The following is a 27,993-nucleotide window of genomic DNA, read 5'->3' on the forward strand; positions in this document are numbered from 1 at the left end:
ATAAGAAAAAGACAAAAGTAACTCATGTCTGCCTTTGCTGCCCTCTAGTGGTTAATCAGTGGAACACCAGGATGCAGGTCTGTTCTGTAGACTTTTTTTTTTTTTTTTTTTTTTTTTAGACTCTCATTCAGCCATTCAGGAGGAAAGACGCCGGAGGGTTCAGACGGACGTCGTTGATCTTTTGCTGTTGAGAATGTTTCCCCTTTTCCCGGAGAGGCTTTTGAGTAGAGAAACCATCATGTTTCGGGTTCAGTAAAGCTCCAGTTGGGTGTTTTCACGTTACATGTACACCTGAGGTTCCCTCAGACTTAAATAAATTTATTAATTTTTGCGTTTGATATAAATTTTCTAACAACTGCTACGCTGAGAATTACCTAGAATTAAACTGCCTTTATTTGCAGTAGTTTATATTCACAATAAAGTTGTTATTATATGTATTTGTTTTGACATAGCTAATAAAAAACATAAAAATATACATGAATACCTTTACACAGACGACACAATAATTCCTTTGTTTTTTAACAGACTTTTCATGATGTTGGCAGGTTTTTTTGGGGGGGGGGCTCCTAAATTCCCACATTTCTGCTACTTAAGTCTTCATCAATATTAAACGACCTCCAGACCCAACTTTTTCTCTACCATGAGAGGGTAAAACATCTGTGAAAGTCCCTCACAAAAGCGCAAAAAACACAAAAAATGTGGACGAAAATAAAATAAAATGAGATCAACATAGAAAAACATGAAACCAGATAAATGAACGCAGCTGAAACCTTTAAAGGTGAGGTTCTCTTGGGTTCCGTCTTGATCAAGGTCCCAAAATCCCCGCGCGCATGCGCGGTGGTGTCTGGAGCGCACACCTCCAGAGACTCCTGCGTGATCTCAGAGTAGCGCGGACCTGTGGAGGAATGGCGGCTCCTCGGAGTGTGCTCGTCTGGCTCTGCGCCCTCTGTGCGCTCTCTGCTTCTTCCCGCGGATCTACGACCACCGGCGGCGGCAGGAGAACCAATCAGGACCGCTGCGCCTTCAAGGTAACAACCGCCGACTTTCCAAACAGTTTCCTCCTAAAACAAGGTTTTCTTGAGGGTCGCTCTGCTCCAAAAAGTTTGATGGACGCAAGCAGAGGCGATCCGCGGTGTCCCTCTCCGTGTGTTTTGCCTCCGGTAACGTGCGTCTCGGCGCCGTTCTTGCGCCGGGCTCCGGTTCGCAGGTAGGAAACACAAAAACCACCTGAGATTTACCGAAGCCGGAAAACTATCTTACAATAAGGTGTGCTCATAAATCCTGCGGATACGTCTGCAGGTAAGAAGGTCCAGGACGTTTTTTCTTCAAATCTCAGATAATTTGGGGTCCAGACGAAGCCAGACTCACGGGAACTCGGTTTCCTCCTGAGTGACCCGACACAGACGGTGACCCGGGTCCAGCTTTGGGGAGTGAAGTGGACCTCGGGTCCGCGTTTCTCCTTGCTCTCATCATGTGTCATGATTTCCTGCAAACAGGAGCTGGTATGCCATCGTTTGGCGTCTTCTTGTCTGAATTCGCATTAAATGCATATTTCCATCTGCTGTGAAACGTAAATGCGCAGCCAGCAGACGCAGATCCGTCTGCACAGGTCGGTGAAAGCTCCGATTGTTTTTGTCACTGAAAAAAAAAGTTCTCCGTATTAAAAACGAGGCTTCTATCAAGTTTTCATTGAAACAGGTTTCTTTTTCATTTGTGGTTTTACATTTTTGTGAATCTCGAAATGTTTTTCTGTAAAGTCAGACGGCAGAGTTTGCACGGAGCATGCGCAGCTCCTATGCACACCAGCATTTTGTTCCATGTTTGTTGTGTTTGAACACTCCAGGTTTTTAATGTTCTCTGTGGTCTGGAGACTCCTACCTCACTTTGATGCGCTGTATGTGCGCGTGCCCGCGTGTCTGTGCATGCACGTGCGTGCGTTATCCTGGTTTCCTCTCCCTGGCTTTGAAGTGTTTTCTACAGGAAGCTTTGCACTGTTTACTCTGCTGAAACATTCCTTCCTGCAACCCCACCCCCAAACACACACACACCCCCAAACACACATACACACACGCACACGCACGTGCCCTCCTTCAACCTCCCCCCCCCCCTACTTCCTGTCTTTTCAGGAGCACATCAAAGCCTGCTGGATGGGGGTCTGAAGACCTGCATGGCTGCAGGTGTGAGGTTGTTAGAGCTCTGTTAGTGTGAGGGTGTGTGTGTGTGTGTTTGTGTGGCTTTAGCTCCTGTCATTCGTGGAGAAGTGAAGGATGCTGGGAGATCCTGGTTCTGTGGGGATCCAGGATTCTGCTGGTTCTGCATTTCAGCAGATTATGTTTGTTTTTGTCTTAATTGACAAAAAGCAGAAACCAATTTGGGAAGTTTAGCTCCAAATAAACAAAATGTTTTCACCTCAAGTTTTGGGGAAAAAACAAGTTGAGGTGCAATCCGACAAAATCCTCTTATTTGTGACTCGGCATTTTATTGCTGAGTCATCAGATCTGCTTTGGGTTGTTTAAGCAGACGTCCATCCAAACGGAAGCAGAGGAGGGTGATGGCGCTGACCTGCAGAGGTTCTCTTTGCCAACCTGTTAGAGGACAAAGAGTGATCTCGCAGGTGAGATCTTACGGAACCATGCACCTCCCACCCCCGTGCCACTCCATAATGAGGATCTCACTCTGACGGGGACTCGGCTTTGGGCTCGTCAGTATTCTGAGGCCAAAGACAACAACAAAAAACCCTTTGGGACGTTCATACAGACTTGGAACAGTTTGGCTTGTCGGTTCTGAATCTTCTCAACGGGCCTCAACTGCTAACGTTTAGCTGAGCTTCTCGTTTCCGTGACCCGTCTCACGGTCGTCGTCCTCCGGGCCGCCACCGCCTTTCTGGCATCGGGGAGCCTCAGGGGGGGTCACGCCTGGGTGGTCATCCGACGTGATCAGGTGTTTTGTTTTGTTTTTTCAACCTTTGCGGAAACTGAATCTTGTGGAGTGTTGAAACTGAACCCCCCCCTCCATCTCAACCCCCCACCCTGATGCATAAAACACAGACGGAAATGTATTTCATGGTGAATCTCCAGTGACTTTCCCACATTTCCATTCGGATTTCTGCCAAAGCGTTCGGTGCTGAAAGGATGTTTTTACCATCAGGAATCCTGATGGTTCCAGATGTGGCTTCAGCGTGTGGATGTGAACATGTGAACACACCTGGTTCACCTGAGCCCAGCTGTTCGGGTCAGATGACCTTCATTTTCCAGGCCGGGCTCTCCTCTGAAGAAGTCAGGATTTGTTCCCGTCTCTGTAGGAACGGCGAAGAAAAGCCTCTAAAAGACAAACTGGCACAGCAGGAGCAGAGCTGCTCCTCCAGACTGAGGAGGAGGAGGAGGAGTTCTGGAGGTCATTGAGGGGCAGCCATGCAGCTGCAGGTTTTGTTCCTGCGGTGGGAAATCTCTGGTTGGCTGCTCTCGACCCCACAGGGTCTGCATTGTTGCTCCTCTCTTTGGGGCTTTTCTCCGAGCGCCGCTGCTGCCGGGATCAGCTGATCGCCTGACAGATCGGCTTTTCCTGCAGAGGAATTGGTCTGCTGTGTGAATGCGGGGACAGACTGGTGCATGGTTCTGGTTCTGGACCCAATCTTCCTGGTTCTGGATCGAATGGTTCTGATTCTGGACCGAATGGTTCTGATTCTCCTCCACAGAGACGATGAGGTTTTAACATTGAAATTCCACAAACTCGTGATGGTTGGTTCTGAGAAACGCTGGACCCTGCATGAACCCGTCTGTTATTGTTGCGCTGAGGGTGTACTTACTTTGTGACACTGCTGTTTGTGAACCCTGAAGCCCCACGGTTTTCTTTAGACACCCACTCACCCCCCATGGAAACGGTGCTTCTGATGTTTTTATCTTGCTCTTTTTCTCTTGATTTCTTTATTAGTTTTTGATAATAACTACATATTCATCATTAAAAGACCACTGGGAATGCTTTGAAAATGGATGATCAGACTGAAACTTCGAACGTTTCCTGAAGATCCAGCCGTAGTCCAGAAAGTTCTGCACATCTGTATTTGGTGGAAACTCTGGAAATGTCGTCGTGTTTCAGGCTTTGTGGGGTTTTCGTCTCGCAGCTCTTCAGGGCATCCGTCCGGACTGTCTGCTTTTCCCGTCTAGTCCAGATCTGCCTGTGGTGCAGAGTCCAACCAGAACCTGACATTTATTGTTTTCAGTCTGGTTTTGGTTTCTCTTCACACAGATCCTCATCATAAGCAGAAAGACGCTGCAGAATTGACCAGTGGATACAGTTTTCACCTCTTTATCAACCTTTTCTTAGAAAAAGCCTTTAATGTTTGTATTTTACACACAATAAAACTGTAACTTTTAGCAGAGATGTTGGTGCTGGATGACCCCCCCCCCCCCCCACCTTCTGGTTTTTGAGGTTTGGGGTTAAAAGACGAGAACGTGTCAGACAAACATGAGGAGTTTGGTTTGATCACCTTCACAAACGAAGCTTTCACTGACAGAAGATCTGCTGATGAGAGTAAACCAAGGTATCAAAGTATCTCTACATCCCCAATCATGGTACCAAGTACTCTATTGATTACTAATGAATACACTGGAAAAGAAAAGGTCATTTCTAGATATTATTTAGTATTGGTTACTCCAATGACTGGTACCGACCCCCCCCCCCCCACCCCATTGAACTGCCCCATCAGTCATGTGACCAGAAGAAATACTAAAATGAACTAACAAACTGACTAAGCTATACTGGCATCCCTGCCCTTAGACCCCCCTTCGTGTGCATTAAAGTTGTTTCCTGGACAGTTTTTTGTTATTTTAGGATAATAAATAATATCCTTTTGAAAAGAAATCCTTAATAAAAATTTACCTGTAATTGGTGTTGAGTATTTTATGCAAAAATCATATTGAATTATATTTAGACACAACAGTTCAGTTATGGAAGCAGGTGAGAAAAAACAAAGTGTTGGAGTCTCCGGAGAAAAAAAACAGATCTTCTTTTTATCTTTGTATTTTTTACCTTGAGGCGACAAACATCTACCCGTCAACGAACCGGTCAAGCTGCTGGTTGCTGAACGGAACTCCAACTGGAACTTGTTCAAACACTTTGTAGACGTTCACGGCAAACACTTCATTCTGGTGTTTGTAGACCAGCCTGAGCGGGAAACCTGGAGAGGCCAGAACCACCACGATGTGAAGTGGACCATGAAGAAGGACCATGAAGAAGGATCATGAAGAAGGACCATGAAGAAGGATCATGAAGAAGGATCATGAAGAAGGATCATGAAGAAGGATCATGAAGAAGGACCATGAAGAAGGATCATGAAGAAGGACCATGAAGAAGGACCATGAAGGACCAACTGCCTTCTGAACGGATATTACGGAAATAATAAAAACCAGCAGCTGTTTGATGGCAGCTGTGTCACGCTAAACTGAAACTTCTGAGAGCAAAATCAAAGATGGGGAAAAAAGCGAGAAGAGCCACATCGCATGGGAAAACACTTGTTGCAAACACAAAAATACTTTTGGAAAGCAAAAAAAAATTGAAAGCAAAAATAAAAAAGTTTTGAAAGCAAATATTTAATATTATTTATTTGCAACTATTTATTTGCAACTTAGAAATGTTTGTGTGCACCGTTGCAGCATAATCAATCAAAATCAATCCATCAATCAATCAATCATACTTTATAAATCCCACAAGGGGAATCATCACTCATACTCCATACTGTTGTTTCATCTGAAGCGGCTGTAGATCATTTTAGATGCTGCTTTGGATGTAATGGTCGCCTGATCGTGACCTCTGGGGGGGCGTCGGTCATGAATCCGCCTCCTGACCCGCCTGCCTTAGCAGACCTTTTCTCCTGGAGGTTTTCTGCCGATCAGCCTGTTGATTAAAGGTCAGTTGGGAGTTCGTCCTCCATCTGGAACTGCTCTAGCAGCTCCAGACAAAATGACAGGAGGAGACGTCTGCTAGGTGAACCTGAAAGCCCCTAATTGAAGGGGTTCCTATTTAATCAGATCCCTCCTTCTCCTCTTTCCACCTTCCTTCCATTTTCTCCCTGCAGGCTCTGTAATTACCCTCATTTACTCTCTCCTCTGTATCCTCCAATCTGTCTCTTCCGTCCTTTCCTTGCTCCCTCACTCCTCTCCTCGTGTGCTCTGATTAATTGCAGTTTTAGCAAACTCAGCCTGCAATTAGCCATCTGATTACCACAGGAACTGGAGTGTGTGGTTTGGGGATTCCCACAGGGATTTCTGCTTCCCTGCAGACGTTTCAGACTTTACTCCCCTTTAGTTCTTCACTTGTTGGAAGTCCGATGCAGCCGAGGCTTTCCCGTCCGCTTTGTGCTGAGGCCGTACCCGTCTTTGCGCCGAGGCCGTACCCGTCTTTGCGCCGAGGCCGTACCCGTCTTTGCGCCGAGGCCGTACCCGTCTTTGCGCCGAGGCCGTACCCGTCTTTGCGCCGAGGCCGTAACCGTCTTTGCGCCGAGGCCGTACCCGTCTTTGCGCCGAGGCCGTACCCGTCTTTGCGCCGAGGCCGTATCCGTCTTTGCGCCGAGGCCGTACCCGCCTTTGCGCCGAGGCCGTACCTGTCCAGCAGAAGTGGGATCTGTGTTGTGGACAGTCTCTGGGTCTCAGTCTGATCACACTTCAGGGTTTTTTAAGGGGGTATGATGTTTATCAAGAGGCTTTTCTCTCCTTTTTGACTTTGAATCACTGATTTCATTGACAGAACCAACGTTTTCATGAACAGCATCTGGATGTTTACAGACACGACATGCTGTCATTAGGATCCAGGAAGTCTGGAAAAGCTTGTTTATGGCAAGCCTGGTTGTTTACAGTGATCCCCTCTGGGGGTCCGACTGTAGGTGTCATCCTCCTCCATGAGAGGAAAAATAAGGTTTTAGGCTGTTAATGCCAATCACATGTCTGATTGGATTTGTAAGGCGGTGCTCTTCTCTGTTTCCAGCGCAGCGGAAAGAGAATTTCTGTGGAGTGGAAATTGTTTTGAAGCTTCAAGAGTAAATTTGTATTTTATTTTTGAGTTTCAAGTGCAAATTAATTTCTTGAGCACACATAATTTTCTACTTTATGCTCTAAACAGTGAGTGTGGCACCTGGAATAATGGCACAAAATCCCTCCATAAATGGTGGCGAGGTAAAAGGAATGTCCAAAGTTCCAGAAGTCTCTATTGGGTTTGCCTTTCAATCGAGCAGATGCTTGGAGAGGTCATGCAGTTACAGCAGCTGCCTGATAGGGGGAAGCATTTCCCAAAACCGGATGTGCTCAAAGGGAAACAAACATTTAAAAGTTAAAACATTCTTGTCAATCGTGCTCCAACACAGACGTGGAAGGAGGATGAACCGTTGACGTCCACGTTCATGAAGAACGTTTCAAACGGCTGAGCGCGATCTGCCATTCATCAGTCATGACGGCATCACCGTTTGAAGACAATTATGTATTGGCATGTTTATTGGTTGGAAAACAATCAAATCTAAACCTGATTGTTGGTAGTATTAGCATTAGCATTAGCATTAGCATACACAGTCTCCCTGCAGAGCTCACAGACCAGCAGGATAAGATGGTCAGCTTCGTTTGAACAAACTCTGACACAAATCTGAATATGACCCCAAAAACATAAACCAGGACATGTTGACCGTCAGATTTCAGAAGTGCATGTAAACATGTTAGATCGGATTCAAACACTGATCTGATTGCTCCCACTTATCAGATCCCTGAAGTCATGAAAACGACTGCGTTCCTCCAGCTACAAATGAGCCCCCGTCATCATGGAAAGTAGCTCCAATCATCAGTTCTCAGGAAGCTGATAATTGGAGTGAGGAGGGGGCCTCAGACGCTGTTTATCTGTGGAGCAAACATTCGCCTTAGCTTGCAGATGCTGGCCGTCGTGCTGGAGCTTCCTGGAAGCCACACCCCTTCAGGTTTGGAGAAAGGAAAGCTGCTGTGCGTTTCTGAGGGTTCATTGAGATGGTTCCCAAGTGTAAAGAAGATGAGACGGTGTGACTCTGGTCTCCAGCCTTACTCAGATTACTCAGCGTCCAGGTGGGCGCTCCTCTTCACCGTCCCGCTGGAGAATCCGCTGCAGCTTTTCCTAAGAGTCTCAGGGAAGCAGGAAGCATTCATGTTGGTGCAGTCAGTGGAAAACCTCCCTTGATTTTAATTAGGCCTGTGTTCACGCCGCCCAGCAGGACATGCGAGCCCCCGGCGCTGCGTAAACCCCTCCGTGTCAAAGGTCGGCGGTGGAGGCAAACTGAATCCGTGTCTGCATAAACAGAGCACACGTTCCACTGCAGATTTCTGCTCTCTGAGAGCATTTTGATGAGTTTCTTTTCATCACTTCAAAAGGCGGCGTGGCCCTTCAGAGCCGGTTTTAGGGCCGTTCAGCATTTAAAGACTCGGGAATGTCGTATGCCAATGAGGAATTTCACAAGTGCTTAACGACCAACACATGTGAGAGTGTTTGCGTGGAGGCGTTGTTGAGGTACAGTGGCTCTTAATGGGCATGGTACCCCCTGTGTTACACACACACACACACAGACACACACACACACACACACACACACACACAGCTGGGTGTCTGTCTGATTGGTTTCAGATGTGCAGCTTTGGTTCCTGCGTGTGACCACACTTTAACACCTCTGCAACCAGCTTCAAAGACACGCCGATGTTCTGTAGCTCATTAAAGACGTTTCTGCTGTTCGATAAAGTTCGTCCCGTCTGCGGTCGCTTCCAGAAAGCCTCAGTGAAAGAACTTGCTTTATCCGTCGTCCCGTCCGGTCCGGTCTCTGTTACGGAGGAAACCCTACAGACTTCATGATGAAAGCTCGTTTGTGTAGAGCTGATGATGTAAAGGTCAAAAGGGACGACCTTTGTGCTGACAGTCGTGTTTGGTACTGCGTCCCACTACGGCATCTTTTATTTTCCATCTTGTCCCGGTGGTCACGGTTGACCATCGTTTCGGCATTGGCATGTTCAAAACATTTTCTTCTTTCACTTTTTGTCCTAGTGATAGACAGTGATATTACTGACTGTACTCTGGAGGTGTACCCTGCCTTCGCCTGGCAGTATCTGGGCGAGGCTCCGGCAACCCCGTGACCCTTATAACGGTTTAAGACAGGGGTGTCCAAACTTTCTGCAAAGAGGGCCAGATTGGGTGAGGTGAAAATGCTTGAGGGCCAACCAATTGACCTGACAGTCTTTGAACTATTTTAATAACTTCATATGAAAATGAAGTCTTTCATGAACATTTTTTTGCAATGGCTAATAGAAGAAAAAAACATCTAAATACATTTTTACAGAAAATTACCGTCAATTTGTACATATTTCATTCCCAGTTAGCCGTTCGCGGTGTTAGCATGTCTCGTCTGCCTCCTGATATTGAACTTCTTAAAAACAGCAACAGTCTCTAGGCATATTAGTCGTCTCAGTTGTTTCATATTTCACTGCAAAAATATGCCAATTTCTACTTGTACCAGAAACGGAGGAACTTTTATTTTTATTTTACAGTTGACGTTTAGAATGAGCTAGACAGCGTCACAGGTTTACGACCACTTAAAACAAATTTTAGTCAAACACAAATAAGAAATTGTACACACCGTTTTTAGAAATTGCTGGGGATTCTTGGATTTACATTTTTTCCTTCCATGTGCTCCAGCTTTACTCCACGTTCCTTTTTTTAATCATAAATGGGAATTTTTATTTTAGGGCAAAAACAGGAAGGAGAAAAGCGTCTCAGTCCTCGCTTCAAGAGTCTAGCTTCTTAGAATTTTTTTTTTGTATAACCACACAGAGCTTACAGCATCTTCTCCCTTTGATCTGTGGAGAGTCTGCCTGCGTTCACACTGAAGTGAACCCCACCAGAGTTCATTTGCAAAATGAACAGAAAGCCAGGTGATTCAGGTCAGCCTCTACACCCGCCAAACCAAGAGGTTTCTCAGAGGAAACTAGACCTGGATCCGATCTTTCCAGCACCTGCACAGGATTTAGTGATTCAAATGTTCTCGCTGGCTGATGTGAATTGAAATCTTTGCGTTTGTTGTTTTCTCTCAGGTCCAGCCCGGAGCAGACGGCGGTCGCAGGCTCGCCGTCACCTTCAAAACTGACAGTGAGTTTCTCTTTATTGCTTGATTTATTTTTGGAAAACAGCAAACTCCATCGATGAACAGAAATGTCTGAACATAGATAAAAACAATATTTGGTTCCTAAAGCTGCAACTCATCTGTTGTGGCTGTGCCGGAGCGTCCCACACCTGTAGCCTAACGTTTGGCAGGCGGAGCACCGGCAGCGTTCACCAAACCAGAGAAACACAGGAGCAAACGGAACATTTGCTGAACGCCGTTCGCTTGTTTGTCTGCTTTGGTGTGACAACTGCGCATTCATTTCTTACAACCCAGAACTCACACATGGTTGGAGGTTCGATTCCGGATTCTGGTCACTAGAATCATTTTTCTGGATGAATTGGAGGGAAAACTCCTCATAAAGAGACGTCAGGGTTTCTGTCCGAGGTAACGGCATTCAAACATGGCAGCAAATCCTCCACCAGAATTATTGCCTCTTATTGGGCCACATTTACAAACATTTTTAAGTCTTCCTCCGTTCTGGAAAAGAACTCCCCTTTCTGCTCGTTGATGCTCTAAATTGTAGAAACGATCGGTTGCGACTGATGGAATGTTTCACCCAAAAGAAACTCCATGAGAAATGGAGAGTTTCCAACACCAACCCACTCTTCTCCTTTTGCATACACTTTCTCTGCTAATAAACCTTTTTATCAGACACTCGGCCATATTCAGGATCTTCACTGATCCTGTTTCAGGACGTATTTTGTCAGTTTTTTAAACTGAAGAACAAAAAAGTTTTGGTTTGTTCCAAGACAAAAATAAAATTAAATTCCACCATGATTTTCAAATACTTTTGTCGAGCGTAAAATTTGGTATGATCCATCACCTCGGCCCCCACATCACCACCTCCTCCTCTTCCTCCTCCTCCTCCTCCATCCTCTGCTTCTTTTGTTCTTTTCACTCCTAAAGTCAAGTTCCTGAGCCGTGGCCGATCCCTGCCTGCAGCTTTTGTCCGTGACCATGAGCGGGACGCACTTTAAAGTCCAGCTTTGTGTGTCCCTGTGTGTGTCCATGTATGTGTGTTTGTGCAAAAAAAACACTTTGAACGTCCTTTAGGAGGAACAGATAAAAAGCTCAGATTTTCTGTCCTCTTTGTTTCCTTAAACCAAAATCCAAACACTTTCAACAATTTCAACTTCATCTGAAATTTTATTGTTTTTAAATGAGCCTTTTTATTTATCATCTTTTATTTCTACACATTTTTATTGGGCAACATATAATTCCTATATGACTGTTTTTAAAGCTATACTATACTCTAGTGGAAATATTTCTGTGTTTGGAGTGGGCGGTTTTCTTTTATCCCTGATCCTGACATGCATCATGGTATCTGCGACCTGACATCAGGGAGGAGAGGTCAGGAGGTCGCGGCTCTTTCAAGTGCGTATCCATCCTATCTGAGGAGCACAAACGAAAACCCACACGCTCCACGGGCGAGCGCTGGCCTGTGTTACCGTGGCGACGGTACACAGCAGCAACTTGAAGGATAAAGGTGGATGACGGCCTTCTTCCCCTCTGTTGGTGGAGATGGATGGAGCAGGGCGACCTTTGACCTCCAGCCTGTTCTTGGTGACCCGGATCAGATCAGAGCTGCTGACAGCGTTTGACCTTTGTCAGTGAATTGTCCAAAGACGGCAGATCTTTTTCTGTTCCACCAATAAAAAGCTAGATTTGCAGGTTTTAATAATGGATAATAAAACACTAAAGTGGACATTTGCTGCTACGCATTTGTCGTCCAACTATATTCTTTTCTGAGACAATTATGTTTGTTTATAGTTTGTGTTTGCTTCATACAAAATTACACAAAACAGGATTTCAAAAAGGTTTCTTGGACTTTAGCTAAAAAAAGAAAAAAATCTTTTGATGAATGACAACTTCCTTTAGCATTTTAATTGTCCTTTTACACGACTGACCAACGTTTGCTTACATGTGTTCAGCTGGATTCTGACCCGTCTGGAACGTCCGTCCTCCCTCCTGAATCTGAAACGATTGCTCTGCATTTCACTCCCACAGTCACACGACTCGCCTTCCACAGTGAAGCTTTTCTGCTTTAAACCAGTTTGAAATAGTTTTCTGAAACCAAAGTTTGTCAAATTTCAAGCAAAGACTGAACTAGAACAAGAGCAAGAACTTTCTGCAAAATTCTTCTCCTATAGCTGGTGAGACGTCAGACTCTTCTGAGCTCTCACAGCCTTTTTTAATAAAAGTCTGCCGTCAGTTATCGAAAATCACACTTTATTTTTTCTTCTTCTTTTAAATGCTATAAACGCTCAAGTCAGAGGTCACACCTGACCCCAGAGTAGTGTTGTGTTTCCACGCCAACCGCTGTTTCTTCATCATCATCATCATCATTCTCATCTGGAGAGTAAAACATTGAAACATCAGATAGTGCTGGTCATCATCAGAAATCCTGCTCTGACAGGCATTTTGACTTTTCTGGAGTCATAAAGTCATAAATATTTCCTCTGGAAGATTCAATGATCCAACCTTAAAAATAACTTTAAAAGTAATTGCATTAGTGCGTTTATTGACACAAAATCCGTTTTTCTTTTTCCTTCAACCCCCCACCCCCTACACACAAACCTTTTTTGTTTCAAAAAGATGGGAAACAGATTTAAATGAGGACCTATAGAGCATTCAAGCAGAGGAAGAGGATCGGCCAGCCGTAACCTTACTCTTTAACACTGAACGTGACGCGGCTCACAGGAGGATGAGGAGGCCAGTAGAGGAGCAGTGACTTGTGTCGAGTCCCAGTCTCTTCTCAGTGGCCTCCATCCTTTATGAGCTCTCCTCTGCTTAGTCCTCCTCCTCTTCCTCACCTCCATCAATAGGTGGTTAGGAGGAAAGGGGAGCAGTCAGTCGTGTCTCAGCTCACGCCCACTTCTCTTTCTGCCTCCAAAGCCCCTCCTTCATGGCTGGCTGCCCTTCTCCCATCTCTGGCCTCCCCCCTGCTGGATGGAGGAGCTGGGAGGACAATAGTGAATAGAGGAAAACAGGGACGAAGGGTCATCATCTATTCCCTCCATCAGTTAAAATATTACGACCTCCATCATCACACGTCTCCATGGTTACCAGCTCAGATGCAGTCAGGACCAACGGGAATCAATGTATGGTCTACCATCTCATCCGAGGGGGGGGGGGCGCAACTAAATGTTGCTCTTTGGGAACACATTAAGGTTCTAACAAAATCTCCCTTTGATGTTTCTGAATTTTGTGTCAGAAGTTATACTTCATCAGTTTTGGACTGAGTGATGTCATCTGTAGAAAACTCCCAGCTCCAGCCTAAAGGAAGTCAAGTCATGGGCGCCGCCATGTTGGAGTTGGACGTCATCAGGAAGAGTGATTTGGTCTGAGTCATCGTTTCTATGGCAACCACAGAGCAGGAGCGAGCTTGTTGGAACGCTACGCCTCTACCACTCAAAAGCAGAGTCCGTGAAATCTGTCGAAACGTTGTGAGCTTTGGGGGTGGGGGCCAGAAGGCTCCGCCCACTTTTAACTTAGGCATCTGATTGGTCAGTTTAGAACTTGAATAACTTAACCTGCACATCCTGAAAACAAAAGAGAATTATTGAGAAGATGTTAAAAAAGGTATCAGATGCAGAACGGTTCTTCTGACCAAGAGAACGAGTAACAGCTGTTCATTTCTCTATAGAAGATTTTGGCTTCGTGGAGCCACTTCCTGTTAGGAACACCAGGGGGGCGGAGTCTCTCAGTCCAGTTCTCAGATACTGTTCTGTCAATGCTCAGGACTGAAGGCCCGTACACACCGGGACGAATATTCGCCAGGCGTTATACGCCAGCGTTATTCGCCACGTTTTTTGTGTTCACACCCAGGCGATTTTCGCTGACGATGAGCCGAGCGAACATGCAATTTCATTCCCTGACATTAGATGGCGCTTAATGTAAACAGAAATACTCCTGTACACAAGCTGGCGCTGCGCAACTTTACGCTTCTTAAAGTCGCTTTTCACTCAGAAGAAGAGAGCAAGTATTTACACGCTTGTCAGAATCATACAAAGAAAACATGAATATTTCAAGCACCAGTAGCTCCAACTGGTGCTTGGTTCGGGGATATTTTAGAATGTCCGTCATTATTGCTTCGCGGCAGTGTAGACGCTACTTGGCGTCCATCTTCTTCGCTGGTATGTGTGCTCAGCAAGGCAGTTTTGTGTTTGAGCGCCCCCAAGTTGTGTTTTACTGTAACTTCAGAAGCTCCACACACGTGTGCAAAAGCGCCATTCTCATTGGTCGAATAGATTTCGACGCAAGGCGTCAAAAAAAAAAACGAACCCGAGGCGTTTTTTTTTTTTTGACGCTTTGACGCGTGGCGTTTTTTCGCGTCGGTGTGCACACTCTCATTGGTGACCTTTGTTTAGTCACGAGGCGTTAAAAGTCGGCGAAAATCGCCGGCGAAATTCGTCCCGGTGTGAACGGGCCTTAAGACTCTTTTCCTCAAAACTTGATTTGTTGTTTTTTTAGTTCAGAGGTCAAACAAAGAATAATTTCAAATGAAAGTTAAATCTTAAATGTTCTGTCTCTCTGTGTTCAGTTAGAATTCACCAAACCCCAAAGTCTTTTTTCAGAAATGCTTTGTTGCTTCTTTTCACTTCTGTGCATTGCTTTGAAGGAGAGTTTCTTTTAACTCTTGTGAGAAAAAAACAACAAAAAGCTTTTCTCAGAGGAACTAAATGCATCAGAGTCTGATTTTGGATTTTGCAAAAATTATAAAGCTGTAAAATGATCCGCATCGTGGTCGGACTTATGTTTTTATTATTTCTTGGCAACTTTGAATCTGTGTCTTTTATCTGGTCTCGGGGGGAACCCCCACCCAGAGGCTCAAATGTTAGTCTGTTTTCCACACAGCCGGTCAAAGCTTGAAACAAAAGCTGCCGTATCATTACAGCTTCAGGGAAACGCGGACAGGAGCCTCGGCCTTCTGTTCAGCAGCACAGATTTCCTTTCACTGCTTTTGTGCTCCTGGATCCACAGACCTGCTGGAGTCCCCGCACTCCTCCGCCTACCACGGTTCAAAACCGCCGCCACGGGCTGCACGCACAAAACGACCTGAACGACAGAAACGACCTGAACGTCAGAAACGACCTGAAGGTCAGAAAAGACCTGAAGGTCAGAAACGACCTGAAGGTCAGAAACGACCTGAAGGTCAGAAACGACCTGAAGGACAGAAACGACCTGAAGGACAGAAACGACCTGAAGGACAGAAACGACCTGAACGACAGAAACGACCTGAACGACAGAAACGACCTGAACGACAGAAACGACCTGAACGAGGAAACGACCTGAACGAGGAAACGACCTGAACGAGGAAACGACCTGAACGAGGAAACGACCTGAACGAGGAAACGACCTGAACGAGGAAACGACCTGAACGACAGAAACGACCTGAATGAGGAAACGACCTGAATGAGGAAACGACCTGAACGACAGAAACGACCTGAAGGTCAGAAACGACCTGAAGGTCAGAAACGACCTGAAGGTCAGAAACGACCTGAACGACAGAAACGACCTGAACGACAGAAACGACCTGAACGTCAGAAACGACCTGAACGACAGAAACGACCTGAAGGACAGAAACGACCTGAAGGACAGAAACGACCTGAAGGACAGAAACGACCTGAAGGACAGAAACGACCTGAACGACAGAAACGACCTGAACGACAGAAACGACCTGAACGACAGATACGACCTGAACGACAGAAACGACCTGAACGACAGAAACGACCTGAACGACGGAAACGACCTGAACGGAGGAAACGACCTGAACGGAGGAAACGACCTGAAGGACAAAAACGACCTGAACGGAGGAAACGACCTGAACGGAGGAAACGACCTGAACGGAGGAAACGACCTGAACGACAAAAACGACCTGAACGACAGAAACGACCTGAACGACAGAAACGACCTGAACGACAGAAACGACCTGAAGGTCAGAAACGACCTGAAGGACAGAAACGACCTGAATGAGGAAACGACCTGAACGACAGAAACGATGGTGGGAAAAGTATTATCTGAGCTTCTTCATCCACTAAATCATCTTCAAATGGACACGCCATGCTGCTTCACCTCTCTGAAAACAAATTAACCTTCAACTAAACCTGCTCCAGACCAGGTTATTTTCAGAGCATGAGTTGCCATGGCAACTTGACATACCCTGAAACATACCTTTGTTTTAGGAACAGAAAGCTGAGGTTATCAACTTCCTTAGCCTCAAACTTACCGTGGGAGCTAGCATAACCTTCTTTCTGGAATACGACGACAGAACGACAGAAACAATACAAACCTTGGAAATGACTCAAACAGAAACGACCTGAACCGCTGAACCGACTCCCTTTTCTCCTTCCTTTTTGGACCAGCACTACCATTTTAGTCTTTTACACGGTTATTACAAAAGATTCAGACACGAGTTAAATTGGGACGTGATTATTTGTATTTTCATAAAACTAAAGTTTACAACACCATATTAATGCTGACTCTTCCTCGGCTAACGGCAGAACCTCTTCAGAACTGTAACTGTGCCTTTCAGGGACTGTTGCTTTAACGGGTTTGGGTTCTGTGTGCTGCTGTTAATCTCTTTGCCTGCCCACCCCGCAGACTGCTCTTCAAACTACCCACTGGGGAAACAAGTGATCCATGAGGTCTCCAACATCTCCTTTAGTCACCTGGCCTGTGAGGATCAAGCCGCCGTGGTCGTCCACTGGTCTGCCAGTCCTCTAGGTAACGTCTGTCTGGATACCTGTCCACTTGTCTGTCTGCATACCTGTCCACCTGTCTGTCTGCTCAGCTCCTGCTGTCACACGTTTGGAGGTAGAAGAGGGAAACGGAGGAGGTAAAGCCTTCAGAGAGCTAAGATTACCGGGTACTGTGTGTCACTTTGATCAGGCCTGCAGAGGGAGAAAAGAGGATCACATCACGCTCCACAATGCCCGTGTTTGACCGTGAAGGAATGTGTGTGCGCGCGCGTGTGCACGTCTGTGCGTGCATGAGCTTAGTGTAATATGACCCGTCTCCTCCTTCGCTCTGCAACAAAACTTTTCTCACAAAATGTGCACAAATTATTCCCAACATCTACAGTGAAAAAATGACAGAACTACATTCTTTCTTTCTTTCTTCCTTTCTGTCTTTTTAAGGAAGAAATAGCCAAAGATCTATGAATGTGTTAAGTGTTAAATCATGATAACAATTATGACCTTTATCTTTATCAGTCATATTTCTGTCTGCAAATGACAAAAAAAACTTTATTAAATGTATTATTCACAATTATTAATTTTATTAGTTTAGTAGTTTTACTAGTTTAGTAGTTATAAAGACAAAAACAAGGAACTTTTCGAACATGGTGACATCACGTTACAGTAAAAGAACAGTTTGTGAAACCAGAGATGGGATTCGGGAATAAAACCGTTGAAGGTGTCGGCGGACTGCAGGTCAGAGGTCACGGATGGTTTTATGGTCGTTCATCCTGGTTTGGGTTCAAAGGTGTCAGAAAACACGTGACTGTTCAGGGGTCCGTGCTGATTCATGACAACGAGCATCAGAACTGGATCACGGAGCATCGTGGTTCCAGATGCATGATGGGAAGGAGCCTGCGGAGGTCCTCCTCATGGCCACAGCTTCCGTTCAGGAAGGGTTTGAGGAGTGCAGAGTGAAGTCTGAGGTGTTTGAACAAACGTCTGCAGGATCTTCAGGACAAACGGGTCTGGATCACAGAGAACCTACTCTGGTCACATGACTTTTTAGGAAAGGCTGCAGAGATCTTAAAATCCGGGTCAAAACCGTGACGGGTCAGGACTGTTGACAGCAAAGGGAAAGCCAAAATGGAAAACCTGCTGTTTGATTTGTTATGAGGCAAGTATCCGGTGTCTGTTGCAAGTTTGATCGATTCTCTTTAAATGCGTGACGTTTGTTGGTTTGTCTCTATGTGGGTTTTTGTTTGTGTGTTTCCTCTGTGCTGTGTCACTCTGACCACGCACAGAAAAACGCAGAGGTAGCGTGAAGTGGGGCTGTGACTCACCTGCTGCTAAAATGCAAATGTCGGGCTCAGAAATCTGCCCCAGGACATCAAACCTGTTCTGCTTCTTCGTCTCTGTCTCTGCCACTAATAGGAAAAACGTGTCCGGTTCATCTGGAGGTGTAATTACAGGACAGATGTGTTTTCAAAGAGGAGGAGGAGGAGGAGGAGGAGGAGAGGTCTGCTCCTTCATCTGCAGAGAGTTTGAAGGAACAGAATGTAGGAGGACAGGAAGCGAGGAAGACCAGAGGAAATGACTTTAGATGAAGAAACAAACTGCTGAGGGGAGGAGATGGCACACGAGGGGGGGGGGGGGGGGGGAGGGCAGTTCATGAAAATAAATTTAAACACATTTCCAGATGTTGGATACTTTTAAAAACAGCTGCATGCACACAGGAATAAACAGCAGACGGGTGCCTGAAACAGAACCGATGCGTGTCTGCAGGAATCGAACACGTGAAGGGCTTCAGAGTCTACCTGGAGGACAAGAACCCGGAGGGGAAACAGTGCCAGAGCCTGGTCCTGAAAGACCCGCGCCAGCTCAACTATTCCTACAGGAACACGGTGGGGACAAAAGTCCTGATCAAAGCTCAGATTTTCCCAATAAAGCTCATTAAAGGGCGTGGCGATGAAAACGTCCCCTCTGCTGTTTCAGTTTTACCCCCTCCAGGGGGCAAATTCACAGCTGAACACGATGATGAACACAGTTAACCCTGGAGGACCCAGAGGGTCACATTTGGTCCCAGTTTTTTTTTAAATTGCAAACAGATGTATTATAGTTTTTTCAATTTCTAATTTGTATTTTATACATTTCTTTATTTGTGGCTGTTGTAAACTGCTGCTAGCATTTAGCTGCTAGCTTAAATGGACGACCAAAAAAAGGTCAGATTACCTTTAAAAGCCCAGAAGTAAACAGTTGTTGGGTTCTCCGGGAATACAAAGTTCCCTCCTGTCTTAGTTTCCCGCTGCAGAGATGGTTTGCTGATCGGATGCCTGGCGTTCTTTTTAACTCTCTTTCTCTTCTTCCTCGGCAGAAGATGAGCAGTCAGCCTTTCGGCGGACTCACCTTCGACACAGACTACATGGTCCGTGTGGTTCCCTTTCCTTCTCTGATGAATGAGAGTTACTTCGCTCCATCCTTCCTCCGGACCAACTGTGAGTCCTCCGGTACTCCCGAAGTATCCGAGTAGATGCTCTGTGAGCCTGTGAGGAGCGTCTCCACAGCCTCATGCAGAGTTTTTCCTTTGACTCAAACCATGCCAGCATAAAAAAGTTCCTTCACTGTCCTTTAACATCCGTCGTCTTTAAGGCTCCTGAATCCATCAGAAATGGGAACTTCCTGTAAAATGTCTGCTTCCAGTAACTCCCAATAACTGACTGATGACTTTCTGTTTTATGTGTCATAAATGCTCACAGTAAATCCTAAACAGTTATTTGGAAATGAGAGACAAGAGGTCAAACATTTACATCAGTTGTTGTTTGGGATGCTTCTTTGAAGTGGACGTTCTCCATCCAAACTCCAGAAATCCTTTTAAAAAAGTGGATCAGAGACATGGAACAAAACGCTGATGCAGTTTTCTGAGCTGCCTGAATTTTAACATACATCCTTATGATGATGAAGAACAAGGCGTACAGATGTGCGTTGAACCTAGATCGTACCACGGTCCGGGTGAATACTCGATTCTGATTGGCTGCTGGGTGTGCATTAAAAAGTGATAACTGCATGCCTAAAAAAGTAGTTCCGGTCACAAATCTTAAATGTTCTGTATCACTGCTCTGGCTTCTTTAAAACAAACTTTATCTTCATCATCTGGACAAAAACAAGCGGTAAGAAGTGTACTTTCTTATCGGGTGGCCGTGGTGCAGTGGTAGCGCGGTCGACCTACGATCTGAAGATTGCGGCTTCGATTCCTGCCTTGTGGAATGGGTCTGTGACTGTGAAGCGCTTTAGACCTTCGAGGAAGGTAGAAAAGCGCTATATAAGTAAACGCCATTTACCATTTAACATTCTCTCTGATCTGATGCTCCATTCAAGCCATCGTGACCATCAGCATAGCTGTGGCTTTCCTTCACTGCTGCACTCGAGGTCCACGCCGGTTGAACTGGCGAAGAGGCGTGTTACCATTTCAACACGCTGCCTAACAAATATTCTGCTTTTTGTGAAAAAACGAACCAGACAGAAAAAATAACAAGAAAGAAGGTCTAAAAGCTGATTGAATATGCTATTTTTTGTGAGTGACCATAGTAAAAACGGGTTAAAGGCCTTCGAAGATCAGAATTAACGCACTTGGTGGAAGCCTGAACCGTCCGACGGTAGACATGGAGTCTAGATAATGTGCTGAAGCAGACTCTGCACTGATGACCCTCTTCCCTTCTCTCCAACAGCGTGTGAAGTTCTGCTGGGGTTGGACAACCTGGTCTGCAAACCATGTAAGTTCCTCCGTGCTCTTGGGCAAAGCCACATGTGGGCAGAGATGTTGTGGGGTGGGGGGCCTGGCGCCTGACATCATCGACCAGGAGCAGAAATGATACAACTGAGCCTAACCCAAAAGTGTTCGGGACTGTAGACAGAACTTTTATCAAAGCTTAAAACAGGGAAAGCGTAGCTGTTCTTTTCCGAGGACTTCTGGTTCTGGACGGCGGTGCCTGCAGCCCGGCCCGGCCCGACCCGACCCGGTTCTCTGTGATGTTGCTGCTGTCAGATGGACGGCCTTCTAGTCTCCTCAGCTTTTTTGAGTTTGTCAGAAGAGGAGGAAGCATTTAGAGGTCAGAACAGAAACCAGGATGAGAAAGACGAGAAGGAAAAGGACAGTTGTCAACAACGTCCCGTCTCAGAAGCGGAAAGATCATTTTTGTGCTTTCAAAGGAAGTGATTTGTTCTAAGAAAAAAACACCTTTGGAAGCACCAGCTTGAGTTTCAAACCTCATGAGGGTAAAAACTGAACTTTATGTTTGAACAGAAACTTTCATCAAAGTGACGCTGAGGTTCCAGTTGGGTTCTGGTTCGGATCAGAACCTCCTTGAACTGGATTTTGTGTCTCTCTGCAGTCTGGAAGCCAAAGACTCTGAACGTGTCTCAGCTCGGTTCAAACCTCCACGTGGTCTTCGATCAGGCTCCGCCCTCTTTCGGCTTCAGCTTCTACTTCCTGTACTTCCGGCTGCGGCACAGCGGCCTGCTCCGACTGCAGCGCTGCAAGCCGGTAAGACCCGGTTCTGCTCTGAGCGCATACAATGGCAGAAGAAGAACGAGTTAGCTGATGCCCTTTAGGGGGCATTTCCTGTTTCAGGGAGGGTAAATCCTGATGCAGAGCCGAAAACCTTCACGCTGAAGGTTCAGCCGCTCCACAGATTCTTATCCTCCCATCTCAGATTTGTCCTTTTTTGGACGTTACCAGTAAGATGCTTTCATTGGCTGCAGGACACAAACCAGGTTAGGACGACGTGCTACCTGCAGGACGTCACGCCAGGGACCTACACCATCGAGGTACAGAACCCCGCAGCTCCGCTCTGCTGTTCTTCTGAATTCTACTGAGATTTGCTGGATTCTACTGTCTGCATGATGGGAAGAAGTGAACCAGAAAAATGTCGTTTTTGTCATCTGAATCAGCTGAGAGACGATTCTAACAACACCAGGAGGCAAACTCAGTACCACGTCAGCCAGGGTGAGACGCACAAACCTGCATGCAGATGAACACACAACCACACACCCAAAAACGCTTCTGCACACACTTGTGAACACTGAAATACTTATGATGACCTTATTTTTATTCCCAGTTCTTAGGTTTTAAAGGTGTTCATTCTATGTCTTCCACAGTGTTTCATGGATTTCTGATTTACCTCAAAGTTCATCTTAAAGTGTTGAAGGATCCTGTTTTGTGAATCCAGACTTTCATCTTCTCAGCACTATAACTAAACTAAAGGGTTGATGCTATATTGCTGAATGAAAATGAAACGTAAAGGGGAATATTTGGCAAAAAAAACATAAAGAAATGATCAAAGTTGACCATAAATGAAGTGAAAACAGCACAATAACAAAATAGATATGTTTGTGAAAAATGCCAGAGCCGGGTATCGAACCAGCGACCTCATGCACCAAGGATTCCCCATTTGTTTCAATGGAGGCAGAAATCCTGGAAAAGTTCAGGCAAACCTTCATTGGTTGAATGTTTTGTAGTATTTAACCAATGAAGCAGCAGAGTTTGGGATTACTTTTGTATTCAGATGATTTTGTCATGAAGCTGAAACAGAAATAAAACGGATTCTAAAAAGCTTCCTTAGCCCTTCCAGGTTTGTCTCACGCTGGGCATTTGTTTCATCCTCCAGTCCACTCCCCCTGGGCGGGGCCAATCCGTGCCATGGCCATCACTGTGCCGCTGGTCATCATGTCTGCATTCGCCACCCTCTTCACTGTGATGTGTCGCAAGAAGCAACAAGGTAAGATGAGGTTTTTTTCGTCACGTGAACTGTGATTGTCAGACTGGTCGTTTCTCTGAAACCCCAGAACCGAGGCGCCATTGGACCCCAGCCTGGTTCTGGATGTGAGGACAGCTGGACATCTCCAGCACCCATTTCTGCTCAACGTTTCTGTTCATCACTTAAAACTTGCAGCTGCTTTAAAGTGAAGCAGCCTCCTGCAGGAGACTCCGTGTCGGCAGCTTTGGATTCGTTTCTGAACGTTTTATTCTGAAAGTCCGAAAAAAGCAACATCATTTATGCAAACGTTTCATATTAGATTATTTTGATTATTTTTGGGGCCAACACAGACACTTTCCAAGACCATGAGGAGAATTTCATTCAGTTCCAACATTCATTGTACTTAAAGGGTTAAAACTCGCCGTTCTTCTCGTCGGCCGCATGAGGAGGAAGTTTGAATTGAAATTTATGTTGGAAGGAATTAAAGTTCTGTTATCTTTACGTAAGTAAACGAGTTTTTCCAATTTGGATGTTTCTTCTCTCAGAAAACATTTATAGTCACCTGGATGAGGAGAGTAGTGAGTCCTCCAATCAAAGCGCAGCCCTCAACAGCGAGCGGCCGTGGCCCCGCCCCAAAGTCTTCATCTGCTACTCCAGCAGGGACTGTTCCAAACACACCAGCGTCATCCAGAGCTTCGCCTACTTCCTGCAGGACTTCTGCGGCTGTGAGGTGGGGGCGCTGGCCGGATCCTGTCCAGGCGACCAAAACCGCCTGAATCTAAGTCTCGGTGGCTCTTTGCTCAGGTGGCGTTGGACCTGTGGGAGCACCTGGAGATGTGCAAAGAGGGTCAGATGTCCTGGCTCAGCAGGCAGCTGGAGGAAGCAAATTTCATCATCGTCGTCTGTTCTAAAGGTTTAAGGTATTTGACTCAGTGCTGTCCGTCCGTCTCTCTCTCTGTCTGTCTGTCCGTCCATCCGTCTGTCTGTGTAGCTGTAGCTGCTGTGTTTACGGAGACTCTTTAACACAGACTAGCCTCAGACTTCTGCTCCTTTACATCATCGTTCACATCAGGCCTTAAATTTCCTCATGTCCTTCTGAGATCCACAGTCGGCTTCAGGCGATGTTCTGATCTTATTTTTGGATCACTTCAGATGTAGAGACTTAGCGCTGCTTTAACGTCTACATTTACTTTCACTTTTAATGGTTTGTTGGTCATGGTAGGCCTTCTTAAAGTCCCATGTATGCAGTTCTGACATTTACCACTAGGTGTCTCCCAAACCCTCTTTGTGTTAAAACCACAGGATCTTTACAAAACCTCACTCATCCATTTTCTTAACTGCCTACAGTTGGGTGACGGGCCACCAGTCTGTAGAAGGGCCACAATAACTCTTACAGTAATTGTTTAACCTATGAAGCATGTTTTTGGAAACTGGAGCGCCTGGTGAAAACCCCAGCATGCACTGGGAGAGCATGCAAACTCAACGGTCCCAGCCGGGTTTCAAACCACCGCGCCGGTGTGCAGCCCCTTCACAACACCTACAGCTGCAAACGTTTTCAGATTTTTCTGAATTTCTACGCCACGGATGGACGTTTGACTCACTGAATATTTATTGTTCAGCTGTCCTGTCTCATCTTTATCTTTTTCTGCATTTCAGAAATGTTTAAAAGGTTTTTCTTTACAAAACTGAAGGAATGATGTTGAAACAGCGATTCACGCCTCGACCACTCCGCAATCCCTGAACCGTCTCCAATTAGTCCAGAATGTGGCAGAACGACTCTTAACCAGGACATCCAGACCAGAACACATCACTCTGGTCCTCCGATTACTCCACCGGCCCCCCGCCAATTTTAGAATTCAGTTTAAACTTTGACTTTTGGTTAAAGCTCTTTGTGGTCTCAGTCAGTTGTTTTTTACCACGGCTTTTAACTTGGTGGCAGTTTCTTTACTTTTACTGGTTTTAGTGTTTTCTTGTCTTCTCTGTATTTTAGTGCCTTTGTAATTAAATGCTATTTTTAATTTTTATTCTTACTTTTTACCAGTTTTAAATGTTCTTTTGCCTCTCTTTTTATTGTAAAGCCCTTTGGTACCCTGATGGAGTTGTAAACAGAAACTAGGAGCTGCATTTCAGCTGAATGAAAATGAAACTTAACGGTTAATAATTGGCCCAAAAAAATGAAGAAAGAAATAAAGAAGGGTTAAAATTTGACATAAAGTAAAAACAGCACAATAACAAAAGACATGTTTTTGAAAAATGCCAGAGCCGGGTATCGAACCAGCGAACTTCTGCACCAAGGATTCCCCATTTATTTCAATGGAGGCAGAAATCCTGGAATATCTGGAAAAGTTCAAGGATTTGAAGGAGCAAAAATCACAGCTGGAAAAAGCTAAAAGAGCTGAATGTTTGAATAGTTGAATGTTAAAATAGATGAAACATTGTAGGAGGAGTTAAGTGGCAAAACATGGAAGAAGATACTAGAATAAAGAGAAACTTGGTTGAACGCTTTATAGCATTAAACCAAAAAAGTTTAGTTCATTCATAAAAACATTATAATCTTACTGGGGTTGAACTTCAAAAGTTCTAATAATAATAATAAACTAAATAGACTTTATTTATTTATTTTAAATCATTCTGCTAATGCCTCACTATCGTTTCTGCAGATATTTTGTGGAGAAGAGTCGTAAGGGGAAGACCCCCGTCTGTCGCCGTGGTAACGACAGCAGCTCTGCCGTGGGGGGATCACACGGAGACCTTTTTATTGCGGCGGTGGCAATGATCGCAGAGAAGCTGCGGCAGGCGAAGCGGTCGGAGGCGAGCGGGGAGCAGGATCTGAACCGCTACATGGCGGTGTATTTCGACTACTCGGCAGAAAGCGACGTCCCCACCGTGCTGAGTCTGGCGCCCAGGTGAGAAGAGCGTGGTCCGCTGTGCACCAACCAACCAGCATGCTGATTGTAACCTCCTTATTTCCCTTGTTGAGGCTGAAGATGATGGACCAGCTGCCTCAGCTCTTAAGTCGACTCCATTCCAGCCAGGTGGGTCTACCGGACCCCGATCCGCTGCCTTTGAACGTCTCCAGGAGGAACTACTTCAGGAGCAAGTCCGGACGCTCGCTCTACGTTTCCATCTGCAACATGCACCAGCTCATCAGCCAGAACCCTGACTGGTTTGAGGCGCAGCTGGCTCCCGCAGCACACTCCTCCTCTGAAGTCTCCTCAAAGCCGTCTGGCCCCGCCCCTTTGGCGGGTCCAAGTTCCCCCTCAAAGCCCGGTTGCTCCTCTTCGCTTCAGCCAGAGCCGAGGCTGGGCTCTGGCCTGAGTCTGAATGAAGTGGCAGTTAGGGTGCCGTTGCTCGAGGGAGTGGATGGCGTCCCGAAGAGGTCGGTGCTGTTGCTGGCCCCCGGCCCAGTCCAGAGCCTCAACGTCTGTCGAAGTCCGAGTCCCGGACCGTGTCCGAGTCCTGATGCATCTCACTGCTCTTCTTCAGGGTAAATCCGATTCCTTAGACTGCGATTTTATTTCTTTCTGTGATGAAACTTTCACTCCATCTTCATCCATCTGTGTATTTTCTGCTTCAGATCCATCAACCGAAGATGTGGACTTTCACCTGAAGAGTCTCGCTGCTCCTCCTCTGGCTCAGCTCCTCCCATCCTCCAGGATGAGGAGTGCAGTGTCCCCTCCCTGGCAGAAGAAGACCGTCCCTCTGTTCCGGAGGCCCCGCCTCCTCGCGACTCAGGCATTTACGAGTCGTCCGTCCCATCGTCGGAGCTTTCCATCCCGCAGATGGAGGGATTGTCCCACGACCAGGCGGACTGTTCCTCTCTGGCAGACAGTGAGTCATCTTCATCTGGGCTTGGTAAGGCCGCATTTTGGGACGGTTGTCTTACACCAAAAAGATCTCCAAAGTCCTGCTCACCCGCAGCTGCATGTCTCACAGGTGACGAGGAGCTGCCTGCTGTGGCGTCGCTCCACTGCAGCACCGGCACTGTTTGCAAAGCTGAGTTGCACCATCACCACCATCCTCATCATCATCACCACTTGGAGCAGAGCGACACACTGACCCGCGCAGCTTCACTGTAGGGGGTGTTGACCTGCGGGTCACTGAGTGAAGCTGTCTGTCACCTGGTGGTGTTTTTGGAAACCTGAGACAGTTCTGGGCTTTGGCCTCCAGGTGGCGCCACTGTTACAGACCCCAAACTGGAAGAAAAGTCTGGAAATGTGGGTCGTTGAGAGCTGTAACCACGGTAACCGCTCTGTTGTTAAGCTGTTGTCGTTGCTGCAGCCTCTCACAGATAGTCCTCTGTCGCCGTGGCAACCACTGTGCCTGGCAGCCTCCGCAGCTGCTTCAAACTCCCACCTTTTAATAGTAACTGGTGTCTTGTAACCAAAATAATCACTAAAACAGTGTGGTAACCGTGGAAACCGCAGCATCCAGGGCTCCCATCAGCTTTGATGCTTCGTCGGCCCCACTGACGCCTCTGCCTGGACGATGGGATCTGCAGATGCCGGTGGGGCTCCGAGCTTCATCTCCAGATGGGATGCAGACGTCTGTCTGTTCAAAGAGAAGACTGGAAGGAGTTTGCAGGCGTCCAGCATCTTCACATGAAAGCATGTCTGCAGCGACTTCTGGGCTTTTCTGACCTGAAGGAGTTTCTGCTGTTTCAAACCTGAGTTTCTAAACGGAACGTTTTCTGCTTCATCTGAACGGACGCCGTATTCCCCGGGGACAACAACGGGACGACCACTGTCGCCATGAGGCGGAATCGAACCGCAGACGTTCCCCAAACCTGACAATGTGATCCCACATGATGGAGGAGTGTATCTATGTACATAGAAAGTAGTTTTATTTTTATGCAAGTTTGTTTGAAAGACTTCAATTCCAGACCTCCAGCTGTCTCCTGCCGTGTCTCTCATTGCATCTTGAAGGTTTTGGGATGAAGGTCTCATCCAAGCAGGCGTGTTAAAAAGCTGTAAACTCTCATTTGCACTCAAAGCATTTTAGCCACGACTTTCACCTCTTTCTGACAACAAACATGAACGTTTAAATGTAATCATGTTTGCGTTTTTGAGTAATTTTTCATTTGCATCCGTTGTAACAAGAACTCATTTAGGCCCTTTTAACCCTTTAAAGTCTGTTTCTGACTGAATACTTTTGTATTATTTCGGATTCCCATCGCTGTCTTCTGTTTCATACATGGAAAACATTGCTTCCAACCTGCAAATATTGTCCCATGAAATGTTTGCGTTTTGTATAGGTAGACGATCCTTTCTGTATTGGAATTGTTTTTATATGTGAACTGTTATTTTTATTTTATTACAATAATTTAGGAAGTGAATAAATCTATTTCACAGAAGTTTTTTCTCGATCTCTGCTGCGTTTTCTCCGGTGGAAACTTCAAATCTGTTTTTGGGCA

At 46.0% G+C, this 27,993-nt stretch overlaps 1 protein-coding gene across 2 annotated transcripts; it reads left to right on the forward strand.

The window, feature by feature from the left end:
* The first annotated feature begins 570 nt into the window (after positions 1–570).
* Positions 571–27,933, forward strand: il17rd (interleukin 17 receptor D). 2 transcript variants are annotated; one of them, XM_020703634.2, is made up of 16 exons: positions 571–1,028; positions 10,080–10,134; positions 16,754–16,876; positions 18,613–18,731; positions 19,202–19,322; positions 20,553–20,597; positions 21,216–21,367; positions 21,586–21,651; positions 21,775–21,829; positions 22,491–22,601; positions 23,126–23,310; positions 23,385–23,500; positions 25,241–25,486; positions 25,561–26,067; positions 26,158–26,411; positions 26,517–27,933. In XM_020703634.2, the coding sequence occupies exons 1-16, from the start codon at positions 831–833 to the stop codon at positions 26,657–26,659; spliced, it is 2,496 nt and encodes an 831-aa protein (XP_020559293.1). In that variant the 5' UTR covers positions 571–830; the 3' UTR covers positions 26,660–27,933. The 2 variants fall into 2 exon arrangements, with proteins under 2 accessions (XP_020559293.1, XP_011473995.2); XM_011475693.3 differs by having other exon boundaries at positions 573–1,028; positions 26,158–26,435.
* The last annotated feature ends 60 nt before the right edge of the window (positions 27,934–27,993 follow it).

This window comes from Oryzias latipes, chromosome 5 (genome assembly GCF_002234675.1).
Source record: "Oryzias latipes chromosome 5, ASM223467v1".
Classification (NCBI taxonomy): Eukaryota; Metazoa; Chordata; class Actinopteri; order Beloniformes; family Adrianichthyidae; genus Oryzias; species Oryzias latipes.